Source organism: Juglans regia, chromosome 1 (assembly GCF_001411555.2).
Source record: "Juglans regia cultivar Chandler chromosome 1, Walnut 2.0, whole genome shotgun sequence".
Lineage (NCBI taxonomy): Eukaryota > Viridiplantae > Streptophyta > Magnoliopsida > Fagales > Juglandaceae > Juglans > Juglans regia.
This window is the reverse complement of record NC_049901.1, coordinates 8,854,271-8,882,223: the sequence shown is the minus strand read 5'-3', so window position 1 is coordinate 8,882,223 and position 27,953 is coordinate 8,854,271. Positions and strand designations below refer to the sequence as shown.

General features: G+C 37.0%; 1 protein-coding gene across 1 annotated transcript; it reads left to right on the top strand.

The window, feature by feature from the left end:
• The first annotated feature begins 818 nt into the window (after positions 1 to 818).
• Positions 819 to 26,489, top strand: LOC108998644 (MADS-box protein AGL42-like). The gene is made up of 8 exons (XM_018975268.2): positions 819 to 1,485; positions 1,591 to 1,775; positions 24,584 to 24,665; positions 24,978 to 25,039; positions 25,137 to 25,236; positions 25,448 to 25,489; positions 25,593 to 25,634; positions 25,990 to 26,489. The coding sequence occupies exons 2-8, from the start codon at positions 1,594 to 1,596 to the stop codon at positions 26,101 to 26,103; spliced, it is 624 nt and encodes a 207-aa protein (XP_018830813.1). The 5' UTR covers positions 819 to 1,485; positions 1,591 to 1,593; the 3' UTR covers positions 26,104 to 26,489.
• The last annotated feature ends 1,464 nt before the right edge of the window (positions 26,490 to 27,953 follow it).

The following is a 27,953-nucleotide window of genomic DNA, read 5'->3' as shown; positions in this document are numbered from 1 at the left end:
CCCAAAATAAAAGAAGAGAAACTTATGACTTATTTGGATAGATAGATAAACAAACTCATCTTATCTTTTTTTTTTAAATTTTATTATTATAAATTTTTAAATTTTTTATATTAAATATAATAAATAATTTAAATTTTAAAATTTTAAAATTCAATTAAAATTATTTTATGTCACGTTACTGTTTAAATCAGAGCCCAGATACTCCCCCGAAATGGCCAATCCCCAAGGCATGATGAATCTCTCTACCAAAACCACGTGTCACAGAATTTCCGCTTCTCCTTCCCAACAACCTCCCCCCCTCCCTTCCCCAGCAACAAACGCAAAATAAAATAAAATAAAACAAAACAAAACAAATATATGAAAACAAAAAATCTAGTCAACTTCTTATTATTTATACAACCTTTACATTTTATATTATTTTTAATTTTTATTATTTTTTTCTTTTATTAAATATTTATTATATAAATAATGAATAAAAAATTTAAAATAATTTAAAAAGAATAAACTCAAAAAAAAATTTAAAAAAAATATTAAAAATTTAAAAAATTAAAAAAAGTGTGAAGTGTGGAGTGTGGTGGAGGTTGTGCAGCAAAGCTCACGTGAAAAAGTGTTAGCTGGCCCGCGGCACAATGCGAACCACGTGACGCGGTCGACTTCCACGGCCAAGAATCGGAACTGCTCTCGTGTCTATATCTGATTGGGTCGTCGCGAACGTCATTGTACGATGATGTTGACGTTGTGAGTTAACTGAACCTTTCTTTGTGTATTTTTTTCCCATTGGAGCTGCTCCACAGCGGCTGGACAGTATTATAATAGTTATAAAAATTTTGCTCGGTTTGTCTTTCTTAATCTTTTCTTAATTTTACCAAAACAAGTTAAGAGAAATGGATATGTATTTTCTTTATTTTATACGTCAAATCATGATCTTCGAAGTTGCCTTTTCTTCTTCTTTTGGTTTGTGGTTGTATATGCTTTTCTTTTTCTGTTTTGTGGGGTAAGAGCTTGAGAGAGAAAGACAAGGATTGATGAATTTGGAAATGGAAGGGCCTGTGGCATGGATGTTAAAGAGACCCATACATCCATAGCTAAGAAGACCCTCTTTGTTTTTGCTCTTAGAATCTCCCTAGGGTTTCTGAGATTTTCTAGCACTCTGATATGTAACTGGGGTTTGTCTAAATCTTGCCGGTGTCTGTGCGTTCTGACTATTCATATAAAAAATGCCCATTTTTTTGTGTGCATCTTTTGCAGATTCTGGGGTTTAGTTTTCCATAAAATATTTTAATTCTTAGTTTTTATCTAGTTTCTTTTTGGTTCTGGGTTGTCACAATTTCTCTCAAGTTTAGCACTAATTTCCTTCGTTTATGTTTCTAAATTCTTCCCGGATTTCTTCGTCTGTAATTTTTCCTGTAAATTTTGACATATCTTTCCTATAGTACTTTTTGAGCCAAAGCATAAGCGTTCTTGGAATTTTCACCAAAGTAGTTGGTGAGATTTGGATTTATTTCATGCTGATCTTTCGTACAGTACTTTTCTCCGATACCGATCGGGGATATGGCATACTGATATGAAGCAGTTTTTGTGGTCATTTAGAACATGGTGAGAGGAAAGATTCAGATGAAGCGAATCGAAAACGCGACGAGCCGTCAAGTCACCTTCTCGAAGCGTCGAAGTGGACTGCTAAAGAAAGCCTTCGAGCTCTCCATCCTTTGCGAGGCCGAAATCGCCGCGATCGTCTTTTCCCAGAAAGGCAGGCTCTATGAGTTTTCAAGCTCTGAGTATGTTTATTTTCTACTTCATCTCCCAATACAATAATTATGCAATCCTCCATTTCTTTTTGTCTCTACTTTTATTTCTCTCTTGTGCTTCTTCGATACGCGTAATCAAAGATTTGTGAGCACTTCCATGTTTTTGGAATACTAATGACTGCGTGATGTAGCACAAGGTCTGGGAAATTGCAGTACAGGCCTAATGTACGAGGAATTTGGCCTTTCTGTGTTGGATATGTTTCTCTTCCGTTTCTTTTCAATTATATGCTCCATGTGTGAGTGTCTCAGTGATATCTTACTTACTTTTTAGCATTCCCCTAGCAGTTGGTTAGATTTTACATGGGAACTTTTTAGATTGGCCAATACCTTTGAGTTCCGCTCATAGCTATAGCCAAGTTAGGAGGCAAAACAGCCCTAGGGATTTGCTTTCTGCTGGCATCTTGCTGTTTTCTTTTCTTCCATCGTCTGGAGTTTCAGAACCATCTCCTTAGTGGGTCTGATCTCTCTGATCTATCTCTTCTGATTCTGTGCCGCTTTTCATCTTTACTGATGTCTCTGAAGTGCCTCTCCAATTATTAATTGTCTCGTTATGCAGGCAATTTTCGTTCATTAGGGTTTGTTAAAGTCGGACGAAAATACATACAGCCAGTGAGATTTTGGAAATGGGGAGCCCCCCAGCTTGCCTTTGGTCCTTCTGGTTCAACCAATGGGATTTTCCCTATTCCGCCATTTTAAATGCAATTTCTAAACCCTGATCTGCATGCTAACATACCATTATTACAACTTCCCCCAATTTCCTTGCCATCATATATAGATTCCGTCGTATGAGGATTGCATTCTAATCCTTCAATTAAGAAGCCTTTAATAACAGCAATAAGTACTTATTGGGAAAAGTTGCACTTTTTAAGCTGAATCAACCGACAGTAATAGTTTTACAGTACAGCATCGTGGGTAATGCAATGAATGTTATTTTATGGGGTGGTTGTACTTTGTGTGTCTACTCAAACAAAACAAATATACATCTATATATATATATATATAATTTATTGCATTTGATTCTATAGCTTGGTTTACGTTCATTCTATTGATAGCTACTAATTAATTGTTTGCATCAGTTGCACTTAGATATGTTAGATTACATGATATCAGGAGAAACTATCTTAATTAATTGCGTTCTTTCGACTTCTAATTAGTCTTGAGCAGCTATATATATATATATATATATCTTGTTTATGTGGCATGCATCGACATCAGGCAATTAAGATTCTTAATTATGACAGTATATCAATAAGTACTCTTTCTTTCACTTCACCACATGCATATAAATGTTTAGTTAAGACTTAATTTTATGTTGTACAAGATTTCATGCATGCTACCAATTGTCCTCATCTAAATCTTTGTTGAGCTAAGTTGTTTTGTATATTCTAATTCCTATGAACTCTCGGTTTTATAGTTTTAAACTAGTAAAAAATAAGACAAGATTTATTTTTCATGTAAAAGAAATATATATTCGAAAATTGAGTCAGTGGAAAATTATACTCGAACAGATGGGAAACGGTTTATGCTTAGCTGGATTGTAAACCATCTTTCAATTCAACTCCATGGCTCTTGTGACCAGCTCATTATTTCCCTTCAATAAATTCTTTGTGTTACCGCCATCACCTCATATAAGAGAGAGCTCCTTAACTCTCTCTTATAACTACCACCAATATCACACCTCACTCGCCCCGGCCCACTCCACATCATGACCGCCACTTCCTCTCCATCCTTCCATTCCTCTCGGCCTTGTGCTTCTGTTTTTGGAGGGTCCAAGTGATTTGAGTAGAATACGCAAAAATAGTACGCAAGAACACAAAATTCCAGCACACATATACTTCAAGAACAAGCTATTTGAGCTACGTAGTACATGTTAAGAGCGCCGTATTGTTGGAAGGCTAGGGGTTAAGTCGACATTAACGTCTCTAATTCAAAATTGAATGAAACTTTGACCATAAGCAGCAACCTGTACACTGCAGGGAAGTACAGAAATCATACCAATACTGCAACAAGAACAACACCTCATAAACTACAACCAAGACCAAGAGAAAACCCAACAATAAAAAAACCCATAGGGGCAAAAGATGCAACCAGCTAGCAGATAAACCCATAACAGTGCATGTGTGAAACCAGCAGATAAACTACAGTGTTCACACTTCCAGATTTTTTTTCAGATGATAAATAATTTGTACAAGTTACAATAAACAAGTTTTGCATAGGTCTTTTGTAAAAAAGTAGACTCTATCATAAAAAATGTAAAAAAAAAAAAAAAAATTCCTTCTGAGTGTGACCCACATTGTTACAAAAAGTCTGCACGAGACTTGTCTATTTGGAACCTATATGTACCTGGTATTACTCTTGCAGCATATATATATATATATATATTTATATATATATAAACTCTCAACATAAGTGAAGTTTGAACCATTTATTAGGTTGTGAGGGTGTAAAACCGTGGAGGGAATTACACTTCATTTGCGTCCAGAACAATAAGAGTAATCATCCAATGCACACTTCCATATCTTTTCTGTAAGAGTCTCTTATTTTATCTATGAAAATCCTATATTTGACCTGACAAGACACGTAGGAGGTAGGTTACATATGAAAAAACATAGAGGGAGGTGAATATAGGTGTTCTATGCCAATAATGACCAGTTCAAAAGTTCAAGAGGGATAACTTTTCCAGCAATTATAGTCAATAAAAATTATTAATACCGAAGGAAATTAAAGTAAATAACACAAGGCCAGTTTTTGTTGAAGAAGTTGAAAATTTTGAAGAACTTAAAATAATAACACTCTGGGTGCTCACCCAACACCCAAAAATACACTAAAAAAAATTAACTACAAGAAGTTCATAGATGCACACAAGCAATCTCTCAATTAGTTTCTGATTAATCATAAAGATGGCTTGCATATTTAGGTTCAAATCTCCTTGGGTGCAAACAATCTCTAGGGGCCATATATTGGATTGGGTTTTTTTTGTTTTTTTTTGAATTATCCGAAGTACACTTGTAGGAAACTTCTTACTGAGAGCCTGTGCACCTCTGGAATTAGTCACGATGCTCTTTTCAGACACCCAGTGCCAATAAAAAAAAATAAAGAAACAAGAATGTTCAAGTGTTTCTCTCTCTAAAATAATAAGAAATCTTGAAATGTGGCCTTTCAAATCTGATGTCGTGAATATAGGGTTAATAAAGAGAAGATACATCATTTTAAAAGCAAGATAATCCTATACAAACTTAAAAATTTTCATTTTGCTTGAGCCAATGTCCCACATGCACCTCGTGAACTAGTTTCAAGTATTGTTAATGCAAGTGCCTCCAAGAATGTCTTGCGAACTAAAATCTGCAAATTTTGCTTGAGCAAGGGTCTAGTGTGCCATCTAGCGAAGTCTCTAGAATTTGGTCAAGTATGCGTGTCATGAGTGCCTAGTGAACTCCACATTTTTACATATTTTCCAATCCAATTTCCAACTAGACTTGGGCCCCGTTTGGATATAAGAAATGTTTCATCTCATCTCATTATTATAACTTTCTCAAAATGTGAAGGTAGATCAAGCTAAGCCTAGTGGATTGTTACAACCCCTTCCAATTCTTTCTCAACCTTGGTTGCACATCACTATGAATTTTGTAGAAGGGCTACCTAAATCTCAAGGGTTTGATAGTGTGTGGGTAGTGGTGGATCGTCTAACTAAATATGCCCACTTCACTCCTATCACGCATCCTTTTTTAGCAAAATCTGTGGCCTAGCTCTTTCTTAAACAGATTTTGAGGTTGCATGGGATGCCTCAGTCCATTGTCTCAGACAGAGGGAGTTTATGTGATGCCCTCTACCCCCACGTGTTATTTTAGTGGAGTTCGTGATACCGGGATGATGACTACACGGATCATGCACCCCAACGACCAGTGTTTAAAGTGTGTACAACATGTAATAAGTGTACAATATAATACTCACTGCGGAGAAATAAAAAAGTCATTTTATTAAGTACCATAATGTTCAAAAAATAGTAAAATATCTTTACAAGAATTATACAGCCATCTGACAAATAATTTAAAGAAAATAAATAACATAAGGGAAACAAATCCCATATTGCTGAACAACTTATCAGCAAGTCGTGCCTTTGGCAGAGCCGGTCCCTCAGGTTCATACTCGAGCTCTGCGTCAGAATCTACGATACCATAAGACGAAACTGTAGGGTAATACACCACAATGAGATTATGACATCTCAACAAGTAATTAAGCAAAACAACATCCAAGAGATTTAAAACACATTAATACAATCACACGTCCATATACAGTCAAATATGAAGGAAACAGAACCACATTTCTTTTTTTCAAAAATACACTTTTAATCGCTCACGCCAAAAATCACATTTGATCCAATCATAAACATTATTATTATGCATGACAACAAATATTGGATGACATAGTGAATTACTCATTTATAAATTCACAACAATTACAAATATCTAGTTTACAACCAACTACATGCATAATCTCGTCCTCAATCTGGCCCAAGGTCCAAATCTAACCTCAACTGCAATTAAATCCCAACACTTCAATAGCCCAAGGCCCATCTCAACCAACAGTTTACAAAAATAACATTAATTATAAAAATCCTATTTTAAACCTCACGGGTTGCGTTGGAAAATTACTTACACGAAGATGAAGAATTTCTGGAAGATCGCGCAAAAGGGGGTGTTGCCAAAGGTGGCGGCACAGTAGCGGCACACGGTGGAGCTCACGGCAGCTCACGGCGGAGCAATGCCGAAACGAGCTCCTAACTCACGAGTTGCTTTTATACAAGTTGTAACAATCGAGTGATTCACGAGAATGGTCGCACAACCACGGTAAGACACTGTGTGTGGTGGTGCACACGGCAAAAGGCTTAAAGATTTATAGAACAAAGATCAAAATGAGAAAAACTAGCCTATACCAGAGAGGGAGGAGGAACATGAACAGGAACATTTAAATGAGGGAACTTGTGGCCTATATATAGATCGAGTAAGTTGGTTTGATTGAAGATGACTAGCACAGTTCACATGCAATGGAAGCTCGAGGTGGAAGTGAAGGTTGGTGAAATGGCCGGTTGACAGCAGTTGAGGGAAGCACTGCCGATTGACACGGGGACAACATGGAGCTCGAGGTGGAAGGTGGTGGTGGCCGTGTGGAGCTGTAGCTCGACAACAACTCTTCGAAGCCACTGCCGAACGACACGGAGCTGCCATGAGATGGATGAAGGAGGTGGTGGCAATGGTAGCTGCTGGAACAAGATGACTCTGGAAAAAGATAGAAGAAGAATTGTTTACTTATCAAAAAAAAAAAAAAAAAGAAGATAGAAGAAGAAGAAAAAGGAAGAAGAAAAGCAGGAAGAAGATGAGCTGCACGGCGCAAGGGAAACGAGATGGAACCCTAGAGTTCTATCCAAAACGGCACCGTTTTCATCAAGGGGCTGGGTTCTTTAATCTGCACGGGCTGGGCCCTTTAGCCACACGGTTAGGCCTTCAATTCACACGGGTTGGGCATCCGTTAAGCCACACTGCTGGGCCAAATAAAACACACACACATACAGCCCAACAAAAATAAAAACACTACAAATTAAAAAGCCCAAATCGAAACACACCAAAATAAAATAACATAAATAAAATAACAAATTTAAATAAATAATAAGGAATTAAAACCCATGAAAATTAGGGATCTCACAGTGTATTTACTAGTCTATTTTTGCAAGAGCTTTTCAGGATACAAGGCATCCATCTGGCCTTAAGCACTTCATACCATTCATAGATTGATGATCAAAGTGAGGCTGTGAACAAGTGACTAGAAAATTATCTAAGATGTTGTGTGTGATAAACCCAAGACTTGGGCCTACTGGATTCCCCTAGCAGAATGGTGGTAACACCACTTACCATTCCTCAACATGCCTCACACCCTTTGAGGCTTTATACTGCTATGCCCCACCAAAATTACTATCCTATACCCCTGGAACTACTAAGGTGGAAGCCGTGGAGGAGGAATTGAGATCTTGGGATCAGATTTTGCAATTATTAAAGAAAAACCTACAGAGGGCTCATGATCGCATGAAGAAGTATGCTGACCTTAAGAGGAAGAAACATCAGATAGAAGTGGGAGAGTGAGTTTATTTGAAACTCCAACCCTATACGCAGCATTCAGTGGCCAACTGACTGAGCCTTAAGTTATTTCCTAGATTCTATGGGCCGTATTAGATCATACAAAAAGTTGGAGAAGTAGCCTACAAACTAGATCTACCACCTTCTTCTTCCATACACCTCGTATTCCACATTTCACAAATTAAAAATGAAATTTGTAGGCTAACCTTGCGATTCTCTCCCTACACCTTGCGATTCTCGTGGGTGAACAGTGAAGCGAGAAACCCTAACTCAACCAACCCACCGCCACCTCTCACCCATCATCAATCGGAGTGTGATATCTCACCTCCATCACAGACGAGGCCGGCTGACCCCAGCATCCTCGCTGAGGGTCGTCCGACGTCGGTCCTTGCCGGCGAACTTGGTTTTTTCACTTCATCTCTGTCGAAGGTGTCGTACTATCGCCGTGCACTTTCAACTCCGCCACAGACTTGGACGACGGACTCCGGTGAGTCTGTTGTGAGGCATCCAACGTCGGTCCTTTGCAGGTGACTGGGAGTATTCTATTGTTTTTTCGTTACTTCCTCCGTTACTTCACGCGACCTGAGCCTTTGCATTAGCCATCGTTACAGATGTGTTCAACGGACTCCGACGACCCCATTGTGGGATCTCTGACGCCGGTCATTCTACGGCGATTGGAGGTTTCCGTTATCTCAGTTAAGGGGTTCTGTTTTTACCAACCTAGTGCGCCTTTGGGCTCTGGTTTTCCCAACCTGATAATTCCAGCCACATTCGCACACTGATTTTACTCTTCATAATGATGCATTTCAGCGTGGGATGCCCCTGCATCTGAAGTCGAAGGGTTGATCAGTATGGGTCAGCTGGTGCGCTTTTGGGTGAAATCGAAGGCTTTTGAGCTTTTGCCAGAATCATGGAGTTCGTCATTAAAAATTGTGGAGAGGAGTAGAAGGGTGTGGAGATATCTAGTGATGGGTCGCAGTGGTCTAGAATGGTTGATGGCTACGATGAAAGCAGTAATACAAGCGGGAAAAAATTTGGACTTCACAAAACACTTTGCCTGAAGGCAACAGAACATTCATGGCTCAAAGATGCTCCAATAAGCATGGTAGGTTTCTAACTGTCACCGAATATGGTAGAGGAGGCTGGCGGAGTGTTATAGCCATTCTTGAAGGGTATGAAGGTCTGGGTTGGGAGAAATTTGCTGCGGAATTACGTAGAGCTGCGGATATGCTTTTTGCTGATGGGTCAAAGAAGGAAAACCAACAGAAGAATGAGAATATCAACTTGGAGGTGAATCATAAAGACCATAGTATATCCACGGTGGCGAGACGATCATATGTGGCAGCTCTGAAGACCGGTCATGATTCGGGGGTTCATAGTGAGGGGAATGAGGTAAGTGGGTTGAAGATCACACCTTAGAACCAGCTTGTCGAGATGCATAATTCTTTAAAGGAGATGGAAACCCAACTTGTCGAATTGAAGGCAGCGATAGCTTTTTTGTTTGCTAAAATAGACCTACTTTCAACTGGAGGCAACAAGGTTGTAAAGAACAAGACTAAGATAGGCTTGAATCCTTTAAACTCAGATAAAGGAAAACGAAAAATCAGATTCAGCCCTATTCCTATAACCAAATCCAGAAGAGTATGGCAGGTCAAAAGGAAGTCAAGGTTATTTGAAGTGGGTTCTACGTCGGGTATCGGCGTAGAGACATCTGTAATAGAATGTCATTCGCCTTAGGTGACTTCTGTACCTGAAGAAACTATGGCTCCTTTGTCGGAGTTGAAGGAAAATGGTGTCACACCATTGGTGGAGGGATCCGCTGAAGTTGCACATAAAGGGTCACCAGAGGTGAGGGGACTGGATGTCATATCATTGGAGACAACCAATGGAGTTGTTGAGGAGGTACGAGATTTGAATATGGATTTGGCGTTAGTGCCTTGCCTAGAGTCGGGAGTGCAGCTAGATATTGTGTCTGGGGATATTGTGGCTCCCTTGGTCTCTCTTCCTCCAATAGTAGATAGGATTCTGCCTAAAGTTAATGAGATTCAGCAGTTAGTGGGAATTTTACATGGAGGATGTGAAGACCAATTTAAAGAATTAATTCCTGCGATCGAGGCAAGCCACTTGCTTGAAACCAAATCAAGTTTCAAGAAAAGTAAGGAGTTACAACGTCTTTTTTCGACAATCAACTATGATGCCAAGGGTGGTAGCTCAACTAGAAGGAAGTCTAAGGGGAGGGCATTATGAAGACGGGAAACTAGGGGTTGGGGTGGGGTTTTTGGGCAGAGTATTAGTTCTATGGGAAACAAGGGATTGTGGTCGGGCTTGGTGTATTTTGAGTTGTTTGTCACAGGCTTTTTGGGTTATAAGAGATTTTCTATTATGGGCAAGGTGTTCTCTTGTATACATCAGTGTACTTGGTTACTCCTTTTGATATATATATATATATATATATATAATATTTTTACTTATTAAAAGAAAAAAGAAATTAAAAAGAAATTAGGGCAACACACTACGGCTCAGCCAACTTTACCACCCACAAACATCAAAGGAGCAATAAAACCAGAACCAAAAGAAACCATGTCAAGAAGACTGAGGAAATCGAAGAACTTACCGGTGGTGGAGCTTTTGATCTAATGGTCCACACCGTTAGAGAGGTTCCACTTAAATTCCATTGCAGCACCCTATAAGGACTATCTAAAGAATCTTTTGAATGAACATTCTAGAATTTCCTCTCCTCTCTCAATTTCTGGAGGTTACTCACCCTCTTAAGTGAGTTGAGCTACAAAGTTTACCCTAATATCTCTAATATTGTTACACAAAATAATAATAATATTAAAAATTAATATTTTAATAATATTTTATTCAACTTTCATCTCAACTCATTTAATCTCATATCAACTCACTATCCAAATTGCACCTTAATCTTACTTCATTACAACTTAGTACATTAATCAAGTTTTGACTTTGGACTTTGAATTTGCCAACACAATTATTTTTACATCAACAGTTTTCCCCTTTGACAATTACATGACAAAACTAATAATACAAATAATTGAACCTAATTCTAACAAACCATAAAAATATGACCATCCCAATTACAAGTGCAACTCAACTAATCTGTTGCATGAACTATACCCCCGCTTCTCGAAACCACTCAACCACACAAACACATAGGGAACAAACATAAAACGAAAATGAGAGAATATTTTTATATTTTCAATATATAACTAGGGGATGATTATTAAATGTTATCTTATTAGCATGGTAGAATAATGATGAAATAGTAGTGTAACTATTGTTTTTTTAGCATTACTCTATAATTAAACATAATACAATGATTAGAACAGCTCATTCTGAAATATTGTTAATATAATCAATGGGTCAAAGATACATTATATATCAACATGGATTAGATATATTTCATAATGTCAAACTACATCATATATGCAACATCAGAAACCCCTCCCAAACATATATTTTCCTCACACTAATCTAATAACTACTCCCTCTTCTGTCAATCTACACGCTAAAGTACTCTTCCCTTTTTGGATCATGAAATGATATGAGAAAATAGAATATCAAACAGAAGAAAAATCATGCAGAAAGTGATATTTATATCTTATTGCTGATGCAATTTTTATGCACCAAAAATAAACTCCCCCCACTAAAGATCAAAATGTGAGATTGATTGGGAAAAAAATTAAAAACTTAATATAAAACTTTGATCAACAGCTCAACACATTTAATATTAACTAATTGCAACATGTATTCAATGCAAAGGCATCATATCTCATTCACTATATCCATTGCTGTCTGAACTGCACCTTGCCCAATAGCCCTCTACTTGAAAACAATACTATTGCTAAGTATCATAATGTGGGGAACGTTTAGTCCTAGAGCCTTTTGAGGATGGTTTTTGGAATCTTTACAAGTCCACTACTTTGCATCTTCTTCACGTGTCCATTAACTCTTCTCCCTTATAATCCTAATTGGTTTGCTCACTTTAATTTGTCATATCTAGTCACAAGTTCAATATGCACGATGATCCACAAAGAACGCAACTATTAGATATATCGGTACACTAAAAAGGCTTAAAACACAATAACGATGATGGTAAATAATTAAGATCAACTAGTTTGTAAATAAAATAAGATTAACATTTTATAAAGCTAATAGTTATGAATTGTAAATTATTAAGTCTCATTGTTTCACCACCATGTTTCATGGTACATTTGTGAAATGTTCTCTCTCAATGATGAATCGTGTTTGAGACTTCAAATTGAATTACAAGATTATGCCAAATTACATGAAGGGAAAATCATGTAATGAAAGGAAGGGAAATAAGGTCTTGTCAACTTCCACACCGAGAACCCCACCATCAGTCAAACATATTTCGAGTTATCTCCTCATACACTTATGCGTCTTATAACTCCAACATTCAAAATACGATCACTTGCTACCTCTTGGTCAGTCTAGGACCTGTGAAAGATATCCGAATGGAACAAGCAGTGATAAACTGGTGTTTGATATGGTTATATTGATAGCCAAGCACCATAGGTACTAGTTATCAACCCACAAATTGTTATTGTAAGATTGAGTAAGAAAGGTGTCATAAATAGACATATTACCATCCTTTCTCCCAAATGCATTGCATGTAATATTCCAAATTGTGAGTGAGCTATTCATTAGGTTGCTCACTTGTAATAATGGAGTTGCGCAGTGGTGGAGCTAGAGGGTTGAGGATAAAATTTTGGAACCCCAAAAATTGAAATGGCCCTCTTAAATCTTCCTTTAAGGGGCATGTTTGGATACTTTGAGTATCTTAAAATTTTGTGAATAGTAAATAAATGGTTTGAGTGAATATGTTTTATTGGATTTTGGTAAATGAGAGAAAAAGTTGAATAAAAATATTATAAAGTTAAAAATTTTTTTGAATATAGTTTTTGAATATTACTTTTGTTTTAAAGTTTGTAAAAGTTGTATTGGTTTTTGTGTTTGAATAATGATTAAGTAATGATTAGATTATAAAATTGAAAATTTGACATTGAAAATTATTTTGTGTTTGAGTAATGTTTAGGAATGAAGTCTTGAGAATTCTTTGCCCGCCCAAACATGCCCTAAATCTCAAAAGGCTTTAAAAATATTTCCATGGTCTAAAAAACATTGAATATCATCGTAGTTCCTAAAACCCATTATAGCACATTGAAATTTTGAATCACCCTAATTCCTATGATCTCCACTCACACATCTTGATTTTGTAGATTTCAAGTCTGTGTCATTTAAGTAGTTGATGAAAGAGGACACTTGAAAAATATGACACATCATGACTATATGTAACCGGAGATGACAGAGTTTAGGATGAAGAGTAGCATTTCTTTTTTGAAAATCTCATGTCTTCATGAAAGGTTAACCCATAGTAGGTCCTCTTAATGGTTAAGGCGTTGTAGGGCTGAAAAAATGAATTGTCAATTTGGATTCAATCCCAAGCTAAAGACAAACCCATTATTTTATGAGAAATGATATTTCAGTCGTAGAGTGTGCAAGCGCCATACACTCATTCTGAAAAAAGTAAGTAAATATGAGACCTACATGAAGAAATTAATTTCTTAATAGTGGAACTCACTCTTTTCCAAAATGAGTGCACAATGCTTACACAACTCATGACTATATCTAACATTACTCTTATTTACTTGGGAACAAGCATAACTGACCTTGACTGTCTATGGTTGGTTCTGTTGGTTTGTGCTTTCACTTTTCTACCTCTTTTGGATTGGATTTATTGATGATTTTTAAGAGTAGGATTTTCTTTTCTAGTTCTTGGTCCAATAATGTCATAACTCTAATTTTAAAGCTTAATTTTGATATTAAACTCGATTTTAATTTGTATTTGTAAAGAAAATGGACAATATTGAATTTAAATTACCAAAAGTGCTAAGCGCAATTAATTTTGGCATCTATTTAATTTTAAATTGAAAAGCGCAAATTGTATTTGAAGAAAATCATTTTTTATAGGTAAAAAAAGATTTTATTAATTCTCGTAATTAGGCAATGCCCAAGTACACAGTGAGTATATAAAAAGGCTTGATTACAAGTTAAGTGTTGCGAAAAGCAGCATAAAAGTCATTAAAAGATGTTCCATTCAATACAATAGATGAAGCCCAAAGTAACAAGTTATGATAAAAAAAAAAGTCTCTAAACCCTTCAAGTGTGCACTCCTTGTCCTCGAGACGACGACTATTCCTCTCATTCCATGTGCACCACATTAGGCATAGATGCACCATCTTCCAAATAGTCATGATCTGCTTGTTGCCCCGGAATCCTCTCCAGCATGCCAATAACTCTATCACCCTTCTAGGCATTACCCATGCCATACCAAACCTTGTGAATATTTCATCCCATAAAGCCTTAACTACTTTGCAATGAAGAAGAAGGTGATCCACTGATTCACTATCATGTTTGCACATGAAGCACCAATATGTTAAGTAGAGGCCACGCCTCCTCAGCTTGTCAATAGTCAATATTTTCCCGTGAGATTCTAGCCAACCAAAGAAAGCCACTTTGAGGGGAGCATTACTCCTCCATATGCACTTCCAAGGGAATGCAATGGGGGAGTGGGCCGATAATACCTTATAGTAGGATCGAACTGAGAAGTTCTTGTTCCCTGTAGATGTCCAAAGCAATCGATCCTCTCCACCTGCATGGAAGTTCAGCGCGTATAACGCGCTTTAAAAATCATCAATATCTCCCATTTCCCAATTCTGTGCCACTCTAATAAATCTCACTGACCATCGAGTGGAGTAGAGGAGATGGCCATATTATCAGCAACTGAGGCATCCTTATCGAGCGCAATCCTGAAAAGGGAGAGAAAAGCGGTCTTCAATGTAACATTGCCACACCAAGTGTCGTGCCAAAATCTGACTTGTGTGCCCCTATCCATTGCAAGCTTGCAATTAGCAAGTCTTCCCAACCATTACGAATAAATTTCCACACGCCCACGCTATAAGCCCCTCTTACTTCATTAGAGCACCCACCTCCCCAAATGCTCCCATATTTAATGTTGATAATTTTCCTCCAAAGGGCATCTATTTCCTTATGTTACCACCATAACCATTTTCCTAGGAGAGCCTTATTGAGAGTTCTCAATTTACGAACCCTCAATCCGCCATTGGACAAAGGTGTGCATACCTTATCCCACTTGATCAAATGGAAATTTTTCATGTCCTCAAAACTGCCCCATAGGAAATCACGAAAAATCTTCTCTAGTCTATATGCCATACCTACAGGCAAATGAAATAAAGATAGAAAGTATGTGGGGGAGATTTGAAGAAAATAATAAAAAGGAAATTTGGCATTTTGAGTAAATGAGTAACAATAAATCCTAAGTCTCTAACAACCACATCATAGACTAAGTAGGTCCTAATTAGCAAAAAATAAAACTAAAATCAAATGCCTAAAAATCATGGTCAACCCCACCACAAGACACTTCAAAGTTCAAACTCCACCACAACCAGCCCACCAATAATATTCAATGTTCAAAATTCAAAGTCCACCACCATGCAAATTCCACTATAGATTAATACATTACAACCAAAAAGTACAATAAAAATAAAACTATATATCATTACCTTACAAATTTAAAGTAATAAAATTAAAAATCACAAATTAAGAGCTTTCAGACCCTCATGAACTCTCCACCATACCTACTCTTTATCACTTATTGTAACATTCAATTGTGTATCCACCTCTATATAGACAAGAAAAGAATAAATATTGGTAAACATTTACAATAAAGCAAATGTATGAACAAATACCTAATTGGCTACATTATCTTGAAATGATTATGTAGCACCTCGCTCCTCACGGTTAATAATAAAGTCAATTTTTTAAAGACCTGGAGAGCTGGAGTGCTACTACTAAACCTGATTTAAATATATATTTATTTTATTATAAAGAAAGTGTCAAATACATTGGTTCCTTAAAATAAATAGAGTCGTTTTGTATTAAAATACTGAAATCATAAATGAGAATACGCGGAAGCATTCATTAAAAATTTTCAAAGTCGGTGCTATAAAACCCATAATTTAAAATCTATGTACATGATCTAGGCCACTGTCATGCCTCTATAGACTAAGTCTTGTCCTGCAGCTCTACCTTCATAAATATTTTGATTTTGGGTAGTTTAAAAATATAAAACAACTAAAATGGGTTGATGACTTAGTAAAAAACTCATCATAACGTAAACATACTTAACATAACGTTTTTCATAAAATATTTCATGTTGAGAACTTAAAATCATGACTGTTCATACGTATGCTATGAAATGCATGACTCATCTTGGCTTATTTGACTTATCTTACTTATCATACTAGTCCACACACTTAATCCTGTGTGTAAGGTTGTGCACTAGCCCCACATCTCACAGCCGCAAGGGGAGCTTGCTAATAGTATTCTAGCATACTATGGTGGACCACGCTTAGCTCCATGGCTTGCACATTCATCCATAAATCATATTGGTATCATGCATCTGAATAACCATCTGATTAACTATTCTGAGCTTATTTTACACTTGATCTTATGAAAGCTTACGTGTCTTATGCAACGTGAGATGCATGAGATACATAATACATACATAATTATAATATGTTGAATGAAACATGATGGATGATGTGCTTTCAAATATCATGACATGCGTGGTATGTAAACACTGGCTTCCAAAGAACTGACTTTTATAATAATATATATAACTAGTTAACGTATGTTAATCTTAATCAAGTTACTTACCTTATAGTGTTACTTCCTAAAATTTTCGACACAAAATTGATCACGATGCGATGGAGGGACGACGATATTGGTTGTGATTAGGAAGGAGGAAGAGACAATTGTGGCCTTGTTGTGTTTCATGGTGGGGGAGATGAGGCTACGGCATGTTGAAGGTAAAAAGGGAGCTAAAACAAAAAGCCTAGGCTTGAAGAGGTAGGTGCACGTACAGTGCATGAGACTCTATATATAGGATGGTATGGGTTGAGTTTAGGAATTTTAAGATGATGCAAATTCTAGAATTGTAATCCTAATGTGTTTGAAATTAAAAACGTATTTTAGTAGTTCATTTAATGTAGGATTGAGAGTGACTGAGATTGTGTAGGAAATTTCAATTAGTGATGATTTTAAATTGAAATAAATTTCTAATAGTTATTCTTTAAATTCTAAAATGATTCTAACTCGTTTAATAAATAATAATTGAGATTTAATCTAGTTATTGAGCTTAACTAAAACTCCTAATCAATCTCAATAATTTATCGCTCGTGGACTTATCCAATATGGCTCATTTAATATAATTTAGGCCTAATAAAAATTTACAATATTCTAACCTTAGAATTATTAGGCCGGGTCATTACAGATTATGACATTACCTAGTTCCACCAAGAAGTTCTCAATATTATTCATGGACTCCAGAATATCAGTGGGTCTTGATTTTGATCATAGAAAGGGTATCAATTGTTTGTGGAGCCAATGAGCTTTAAAAAAGGAAAACCATACATCTCTTTGTACTAAAGGTTGACTTGAAAGCAACGATAGGAACAAGTATGGCCAATACGTCACCTATAATCCTCACAAGAAAAACACATTTGGCTTCAATGTTCTGCAATCAAACCAACAAATCAAATGTGGGGTTCATACCTTACAACTATTTGATAAATAATTTTTTTATCGGTCAAACTTTATTTTAGTTCAAAAAAAGACTCAATCATTGCTTTATCTCACTCATCATGCCACATTGTTCTCAACATCATTAGGAGTGTAACCGGTCCAATTTGATTTGGTTTTTGACAAATTTTAGAATCGAACCAGTATACACCAGTTTTAAAAATTTAAGAACTGATACCGGACCGATTCATCATTGAAATCAAAACTTTCAATTTTTCGGTTTCGGTTGGGTCCAATCTGACTTTTCCGTCTTATCGATTCATCATGCTACCATAGAATTAATCAAATACAAGACCATAGAAATAATCAAATAGAAGAGATTGAGAAATAGATATATAATCAAATGTGTAAAAAGTATTTATAAAAAAGAATAGTTATTATAAGTTATTTGATTATATATATATAAAATACGGACCAGGGGCCAATTCACCCCTCGACATGTGGAATAGGCACCCCCCCGTGGTGCAAGGCTGGATTTCGGGGTGGGAAACCCAGACTTTGCCCATGCTGGGGGCGGGGTGCAGAAGGGGGTGGCCCCTACCTGCATGGTGCGGGTGACACCCCTAAATTCTAATCTCAGTCCTAAGTTGAAGAAAAGAAAGCTCATTAGAAATAATGCTATGAAGAGTAGAAACTAGAAAGTACAAGAATGAATTGAAAGCATCAACTTTCAGAGTTTTGGGTGGTTATTTTTTGGTTAAATTTAACCTAAAGACATACTATAAGAGCCGGTTTGGATTGAGAGATGTGTTAAGATCACTAATATTCACTACTATTCACAAATTTCAACTCACAAATCTCACTACTATTCACAAATTATTTCAACTCATCTCTTAATCCAAATAGGGCCTAAATGTTGTCTTTAAAATGTACAGTAGAGATTGTATCTTTAAATTTAATAACATACAGCTGAGTATATATACTATAATTGCATTACCTTAAGTGAGAAAATAGTCGTGCTAATCTGCAACAAAGACATGAAATTAACCATTAAGAAAAATAAGTTTGGTTCATTCTAATAACATGCTAGTCCAAGATAGGGAGACATAACTCTTTGACCCAAAGCCGACCCAACTAATTGGAAAACCAAAATTAAGAGCATTTAACTGCTCCTATAGGTGACAAGGACAAAGAAGAGCCACAGGATTGAAAGAAAACACTCAAAAACATCAACTTGAGCTTATGCATAGAAGTTCCAGCTAGCTCCCAAAACACAATCATTTCATGAACCATTATTCGGATCAAATATTTCTTAATTGGATTGACGGGACACTTAGTTGAGTGTAATGTAGGAAGAGAAAAATGGAGTCAAAGGGGATGGAGAAGAGAAACCCCATAGATTGTTAGGTTCCTTCACCTCTAGATTCTTATTTATAATAGAGAGACCAAATACATTACAGGAGAGTTACAATCCAAATAGGGAAGATATCAATCAACATAAATGAGAGATAAATCAGCACAATCACAAAAGTATAGAAGGAAATAAACAACTCATCAACACTCCCCCTCAAGTTGATGCAAAAATATCTCTCGTTCCCAGCTTGCGAAGAGTTGTTTGAAACATGTTGCTAGTAACTTCTTTTGTTAAGATATCTGCCAACTGATCCCCTGTCTTCACATAAGGAGTACAAATCAATCCTGCACGCAGCTTCTCCTTGGTGAAATGTCTATCAGTTTCAATATTCTTGGTTCTATCATGTTGCACTGGATTATGAGCAATGTTAGTTGCTGCTTTATTGTCACAATACAACCTCATAGGCTCTGTAGTATCGTCCTTTAACTCCTTTAACAACAACTTCAACCATAGTAACTCACATACTCCATGTGCCATAGCTCGAAATTCAGCTTCTGCACTTGATCTAACAACCACTAATTGCTTTTTGCTACGCCATGTCACCAAATTTCCTCCCACAAAGGAACAATAACCTGAAGTAGACCTTCTATCCTCCACTGATCTAGCCCGATCTGCATCTGTATATGCTTCTATTCTCAAGTGATTATGCTTAGAAAACAACAAGTCTTTTCCTGGTGATGACTTTAGATACCTAAGAATCTGATAGACTACCTCCATGTGAGACTCACATGGTAAATGCATGAATTGACTCACCATACTAACTGCATAGGCGATATCTGGACGAGTGTGGGATAAATAAATCAACCAACCAACCAATCTCTGATATCTGCCCCTGTCTACCATATTTCCTTCAGCATCTTCTCCCAACTTAGCATTAGTTTCTACTGGATTATCAACCATTTTGCATCCAAGCATTCCAGTTTCCTTGAGGATATCAAGAACATACTTTCTTTGGGAGATAAAAATCCTATGCTAAGATCGAGTAACTTCAATGCCTAAGAAATATTTCAGATTTCCAAGGTCTTTTATCTCGAACTCGCTGGCCAAGTATTTCTTCAATTTCTTCACTTCTGGAAACTCAAGGCCGGGAGGGAATTACATATACTTCCTCTTCCAAGTCTCCATGGAGAAATGCATTCTTCACATCAAGCTGATGAAGTGGTCAATCCTCATTTGCTGCGAAAGAAAGCAAAACCCAAACTGAATTCATCTTCGCCAAAGGAGCAAACGTCTCTTCGTAGTCTATCTCATAGGTTTGTGTGAACCCTTTTGCTATCAATCTTGTATTTAGGGCTCGTTTGTTTTCAGGAAACATCTCATCTCATCTCATCATTACAACTTTCCCAACTTCCAATACAAAATAAAATAAATAATTCAACTTTTTTCAAATCTCAAAACAAAAATAATATTAAAAAATATATTTTAATAATACTTTATTCAACTTTTTAACTTTAATCTCAACTCATTTCATCTTATCTCTGAAAACAAACGAGCCCTTAGTCTATCAACAGATCCATCAGGCTTAAGTTTCGGTGTAAACACCCACTTACATATAATAGAACTAAGTCCGAAGTGTTATTCTTAACAAGGGCTTTCATCTCTTCTGGCATTGCCTCTCAACACTTTGGGTCACTAAGTGCATCCTGTAGATTTTTTGGAATGAACACAGAGGACAAATTGGAAATAAATGTACGATATGAAGGGGACAAATTTTGGTAAGAAACAAAGTTAGAGAGAGGGTGCTGACTACAAGATCTTACTCCTTTACGTTATGCAATTGGTAAGTCCATATCATGAACAATAGGAATTGAAGAGTATGGGATAGACAAAGAATTACCTAATCCCGGGTTGGATAGCTGGCAAGTAGATGAGGTAACAGTCTTACTAATCTGGCGTCGTGAGTAGACTCTCAGTTCTTCACCTGGTGGCTCGCATAGCTTATCAGTATGTGGCTCTGGCTGCTGGTTCTCACTAGGTAAAGGTTGCAAGAGTGTCTGTTGGTTTGCTGGTTCTGGAGCCTGGATAAATATAGGTAAAGGATCCACATATGACTTCTCTTCAGTCTATTCTCCCCCCTAAAGAGAAGTCTAAGGGGAAGAAAAATAGGGTTGAGATTCAAAGAAAGTAACATCCATAGTGACAAACCGTTTTCACGATGGTGGATGATAGCACTTATACCCCTTTTGAGTGGGAGAATACCCTAAGAAGATACATTTGAGAGATCGAGGATCTAATTTACCACGAGCACCCTTGAACATGAACAAAATAAACACAACCAAGCACTCTAGGAGGAACAACAAACAAGGAGGAAGACAATGAGGGTAACAAAACTTCCATAGGTTTCTTAGAATTCAATACATGAGATGGCATTCGATTAATGAGGTAGGCCGCTGTAAGTGGGGTGATAATATGATTTTGGAACATGCATGGAAAATAGTAATGCACGGGTGACCTCTAAGAGATGCATATTCTTTCTCTCAGCAACATCATTTTGCTGTGGAACACAAGTAGTTTGGTGAATGATGCCCCATGTACATGGAAGAAATTTTGAAGATTATCAGACATGTATTCTCCTCCGTTATCAAAACAAACACCTTTAATAGATGTACCAAATTGGATTTGAACCATTTTATAAAAAGTTTGAAAAATGGAAAACACCTCGCTTTTCTCTTTTAATAGGTAAACCCAAGTGGTGCGAGAAAAATCATCAATAAAAGTAACAAACCAACGAAAGCCAGATAAAGAAACAATATGAGAATGGCCCCAAACATCAGTATGAACAATGGCAAATGCTTCCATACTTTTTATTATTACTAGGAGGAAAGGACACATGATGATGTTTAGAAAGTTCACACGTCTCACATTTAAACTGAGATACATCAAGGCCAGAAAAAAGATGTGGAAAAACATGTTGTAACAAGAAGAAAGGGTCCCCTAATCTTTGATGCCAAAGCCATGCCATAACCATAGAGTCGTGAATGCGGGTGGTATGATAAGCCTGTTTGATTTGCCCAGGTGTCTTGATTTGCGAATCCAGATAGTAAAGACCATCCTTCAAGCTACCACTGCCAATCATCCTCCCCATGGCTAGGTCCTGGAAAAAACAATGGTGAGATTGACAATTTAAGGCTAGAGTGATACGAGCAATGGAGAGAAGATTATTTGCAAAGTTGGGAACATGTAAAACATCTGAAAGGGACAAAGACTCAATCACAAGAATTGAACCTTTACCAGATACATATGAGAGGGATCCATCAGCAATTCTAACCTTTTCCCTATCTGAATAGAGATGATATGAAGAGAAAAGAGATGATAAACCAGTCATGTGATCAAATGCTCCCGAATCAATTATCCAGGGATCATTAGACTCAATGGAGGATGCATTCAGAGATATGGCATTACCTGAGTGAGCAAATGAAGAGGATGCAATGGTGGATGATTCCAGCTGAGACATAAGCTGACAGAGTGTGTCAAGTTCCTCCTTGCTAAGCCCCCCAGGGTCCAAAGTGGAAGGACCAAGCATAGACATGGTAGGTGTAGAATCCACAGTCGAAGTGTGATTAGCACGAGGCCTAGTGCCACCACCAGAGCCACCTCCTCTACCTCTCGTAGGACGACCATGAAGTCTCCAACAAGTCTCTCGAGTGTGTTGTGGTTTATTGCAGTGATCACAAAACACAACTTGTCCTTTTCATTTGTAGTGTCAGCTTTTTTCCCCCATCACGGCTCCTACCCGTCTTATCAATACACTGAGTAGCAGTAAGCAAGGCGGATCGATCCTGGGGAACATAAGAAAAAAACCTCTCAAAGATATGGTAGAGGATCCTTTCCCAAGATCTGAATCCGAACAGAATCGTATTCTTCATTCAATCCTCCAAGGAAAGCATAAATAAGTTCCTCTCCTATTATCTTCCGAATTTTCACCAAATCAGCAGTACACTCTGTCTGAAGATTCTAATATTGATCCACTTCTTGCCACAAAGTCCATAGTTGATGAAAGTAAGCAGTCATAGATAACCCTCCTTGGGTCATCCCATGCTTTAGTGCATAGACTTTAGCATCATTCCCCTTCTTTGCAAAAGTTTGAGCAGCTACATCCCACACTTCTTTTGCAGTGCGAAGAAGTAGAAAACCATTATTGATATCAGGTTGCATAGAATGTGGTAACAAAGACATGATTATGGAATTTTCAGCTTCCCATCTATCATAAGCAGGATCATCTAGCTTTGGTTCAGGGATCTTACCATTCGAGTATCCTATCTTCCCTCTACTCTTGATATACAAGAGTGCAGATTGAGACCAAGCCAAATAATTGAGTCCATCTAATTTCACAATTGAGATTTGGAGGGTTGGATTTTCATTGGAGTAGGTCACGTGGCTCTCTACTCTCTTGTCACTGGTCTGTCCTTCACCCTTCTTTGGATCATCCATAACCAAATAGCTCCACTACTCAATTAATGGAACTCAACAACCACTAATCACACTTTAGTGGACAATCTGGAACAACTCCTCCTTCCCCTTTTTCCTTCTTCCTTTTTTTTTTCTTGAAACTTTACCTCAAAACGGCAGGTCGTTTTGGCTCCTGGCGTTGCTTCTTCCTTTGCACGACACGTCGTTTACACATGCAGCAACAAAACGACATGTCATTTACACATGCAACAACGAAACGACATGTCGTTGTTCTCCATACAAACGTTCTCCGTCTCTGAGCCTTGCCGGAAAAACCAGAAAGCTTCGATTCTGCTTCGAAAACACCGCTACAGGCCGATCTCATCATCTTGAGTTTAATTTCAGCCCGAAATCATGGAAAACTCAACCCCAGATCAATAAAAGACAGTTCTTGTTGAACCTCCAAGGAACATTGTTTTTCAAGAAATCACCTTCAAACGTTCTCTGTTCACCGTGAAACTTGGTCAGTGGGATTCCCAGAAGATTTTGATTAGACCCATGGGTTCGACTTCCTTGCCGCTGCCACCGTTCGTACGTTGCTGTCGCCAACCGCTGCAAGTCACACTGTTTTGTACTAATCTAACCCTCACAGCCCAAGCATGCTTCTATACCAAGTTGAAAGTGTAATGTAGGAAGAGAAAATGGAGTCAAAGTGAATGGAGAAGAGAAATCCCACAGATTGTTAGGTTCCTTCTCCTCTAGATTCTTATTTATAATAGAGAGACCAAATACATTATAGGAAAGATACAATCCAAATAGGGAAGATATCAATCATCAACATAAATGAGAGATAAATCAGCACAATCACAGAAGTCTAAAAGGAAATAAACAACTCATCAACACACTTTGCATGTTTACATGAGATGCTTAATTACATCGCCCCCATCAGCTATAACAAACTATAAAATTAGTCGCTATATATTACAGTGAGACAATGCAAAGGAATTTTTTCAAGCGAAAGCATGATGAAATTTGTTTTGATAAGTGAAACTATGAACAAACTGGGAAGCTGATCGTATGTTATATTTTCAGTTATTGACTTATAAGTGCAATTCGATCAGTTTCATCTTATTGCAAAAGGTGATAAATCGAATAGATTATATGAGATCATGATATCATCTTATGTTTTGGAAGTTCAGCATGCAAAAGTTGACAGAACGATATCTTAACCATGCAAAAGGTGGGGAATTCAACAATATTGCAGTGGACCAATATATGCAGGTAGGCCTTTATTATGATCTTGTGATTAGAAAATATACAGTGCGATAAAATGCAGGTGGACCAATTATCATAACCGTTGTTCGTGCACTTTCTCATAAGAACAAGTAGATAGATCACTGGTCATTAGTATCATGATTTCATACAGATCCAGTGCACTGTTCTATGATAATTATTTACACATTGGAAAGTTGAGACGTTTGGTGTGCAAGTTTAACTCATTATTTTGAGTCTTTGACCAATTTATTCTGCAACAATACGAATCCAGTGCGTACTTATTGCTTTTGTGATAATTAAATTACATCCCTCGTGCAGCAACTGATGCGTGAAAGTGTAAGCATGGCAAAGAAGATCGAGCTTCTTGATGTTTCTCAAAGGTTCTTTCTCTTGCTTTGACGCTGCTACTTGCTGCGTTTACTAATTACGGCCTCCGTCTGAATTGGAATTTTACACTCTGCAATTTGATTGTCATAGGAAGCTTTTGGGACATGGTTTAAGTTTGTGTACTTGTGAGGAACTTGAAGAGATCGAGAGCCAGTTGGAGCGAAGCCTATGCCGCATCAGGGAAAGAAAGGTACTTCAAAACCTGACCTGAACACGCGGCTTCTTTCAGAAATTATATATTCTCCGGTTGCCATGAAAACGGGAGAGGAAGTTGAGAGGCTGGAAGATTCTGGTTAATTATCTTTCACTTCCTGCATCTCGCCATTCTAAGCAACCGAAACAGTAAGAAGATGAATATCATATATGAAAAGCTAACAAACAGGAAATGACCTAAATTACAGGCTCAGTTATTGATGGATCAAATAAAGCATCTAAAGGAAAAGGTATATTTGGCTTGGAGACCAACACATACGCTCTCATTTGTTCACTTTTACTGCTAAAATATATGTGTGTAGTTAATTTTTAAAACCTTTTCATGAATTTCAGGAGAGACTTTTGCTAGAAGAGAATGCAAGCTTAAGAAAAAAGGTGAATGCCTTTGGTACTCGTGATCTACTCAAACCTGCAACTACACCTTACTTTGAAATGTTAGCTGTCTTATAACTCAGTTTTAAGAGAACTGCATGTTTTAGCTGGCTTCCAATCTGGGAACTGACCATAAAAATCAATATTTCCAAACCAACATACGTTTCTCCACTTCATGCTTGCCCTAACCAGAAACAAAAAGTAGTTTAGTTGAGATGTCATTGGAATTAAAAGACACCCAGCTTCTTAATTAGCTTGTCCTGTTGGCATCCTTTTAGCAGACCATGAATCTTGATGTCTGATTTTCATATGTTAACTTAACACAACTACTTGCGGTGCAAAAAATTGTCTACGGCAGTTACCAGTTGCTCAAGAGAAAGAGATTGTACTCAACTGCAGCCAAAGTAGCCAGGGTTCGGACATAGATGTGGAGACTGAATTGTTCCTTGGACTGCCTCAAATGCGCTGCTAGTAGAAGTATGTGGGGGGGGCTTTTGGCGTACGTTCTTCTATGATTTGTCAGCAGAATCGAATAATGATGATACCCTGGCGGGCCATATATGCATTATTATATAATTTAGAAGAAATAAGTATAAGTTGTGATTTGTTGTTCACTTCTGATTCCTCATTCCCAAAATACATATGATGCTTTTCCTTCCAATATTGTGACATCAAATTTGTCAGCTAGCTAGTTGTATAATGTATCGTAATCATGTAAGCTAGCAATGATTTCAATGTAATATATAGTATGTTAACCGAGTGAATTAGAATTACTCGTAATATTCCTGCATGTATATACATTATCATTCACGCAAAAACATGTAGTTCATATATATATATATGGGTATTTGATTGAAATATTGTTCATTACCACCTTTTTTTGATCCCTGATCTGACGCAAGGACTTTGAAATTATTGGAAAGGCCAGTGAGAGTTGTGAAATCCGGGCTGACTTGAGTCGACCCAAAGCTTATGTATTGCTTAAAATGGACTGAACTACATGGGTTTAAGATCTGAGTTTCTTATTAGGGACGGGCTTGAGCAGCACTGTCCTGCCCAGTTGACAGGGCGTTGATTGTTATATATTTTTGGGAGGTGGACTATAAGGTCTCATTTATTTTCGGAGATAAAATGAATTGAGATTAAAATTAAAAGTTAAATAAAATATTATTAGAATATTTTTTTAATATTATTTTTATTTTATAATTTGAAAAAGTTAAATTGTTTATTTTATTTGTGTGAAAATTTGAGAAAGTTGTAATGATTAAATTAGATGAGTTGATAGAAGCTACGAAAACAAACAAGACAAATGTATCTCTTATTAAAAAAAAAAAGGGATAAAATTATAATTTTTTTTCAAATTTATATATGGATACTTGAGGTTTTATTAACAAAAAGAAAAAACCCGATAATATAAAACATGCATAAATTTTCTTTTGGTTAGCCGCTCCCCCCATTATACCTGGCGAGGGAGGGGAGGGGAGGATATGAGCTAATTTCACTATAGTCCAAAGGAAGGTAGAAGCTGGTAGCAGTAAGTAGGCTTAGCTAGAAGTCGTGGACTGAAATTATAACTTTTCCTCTCAATTATCCTTTCCCCTTTTATTTGACAAAAAAACAATCATGATTGTAATGAATAAAAAGGAGGAATAAGAAGAGAACAGTTCTGTCTATAAAAGCAAAAACAGAAAAAGAAAAAGGCCTGAAGAGCGGCCTGGTCAGAATTAAACATGCATGCTAGCTAGCTAGCTAGCTACCGACTATATATATATATATATATATATATAATACATATCACTAGTATATTAATGAATAATGGCCTCTCTCTCTCTCTCTCTCTCTCTCTCTCAATAATTGTTTATTTGCATGATTTAGGAATTTAGAGTAGGAAGGGGACCTCTCTATATATTATCCAACCATATAGTACTACTCATCTCTTTCCATTCCCATCTTCAATAATATAAAGCTTCTTTCTTTCTACGCTCGATAACATGAGGACAAAAAACCCTACTTATAATGTCCCACCCTATCCCAATCTCATGTGTCTCTTTATTTGCACTCCAACACGCTCCTATTCCCTCTTCTCCAGTCCTTATGCATCATGTCTTATCTTCTATATATATATATATGATCAGCCATATATACCACGCTCCAAGCATATTAATAAATAAATAGAAAAAAAATAAAGGCCCATAAACCCACATTACTTATTAATTAACAATTTGGCCTATGCTGATATATATATATATATATATAGCAGGCAGCAAATTAATTAAAACTAGCATGCCCGCATTGTTATTATATATGTGAAATTAAAGATTA

What these genes read in the sequence shown, in the direction of transcription:
- LOC108998644 (XM_018975268.2), top strand. Translation starts at nt 1,594, where the DNA reads ATGGTGAGAGGAAAGATTCAGATGAAGCGAATCGAAAACGCGACGAGC. An exon ending in CTTCTTGATGTTTCTCAAAG is followed by an intron (nt 25,040 to 25,136) that starts GTTCTTTCTCTT and finishes TGATTGTCATAG; the next exon opens with GAAGCTTTTGGGACATGGTT. An exon ending in TAAAGCATCTAAAGGAAAAG is followed by an intron (nt 25,490 to 25,592) that starts GTATATTTGGCT and finishes CATGAATTTCAG; the next exon opens with GAGAGACTTTTGCTAGAAGA.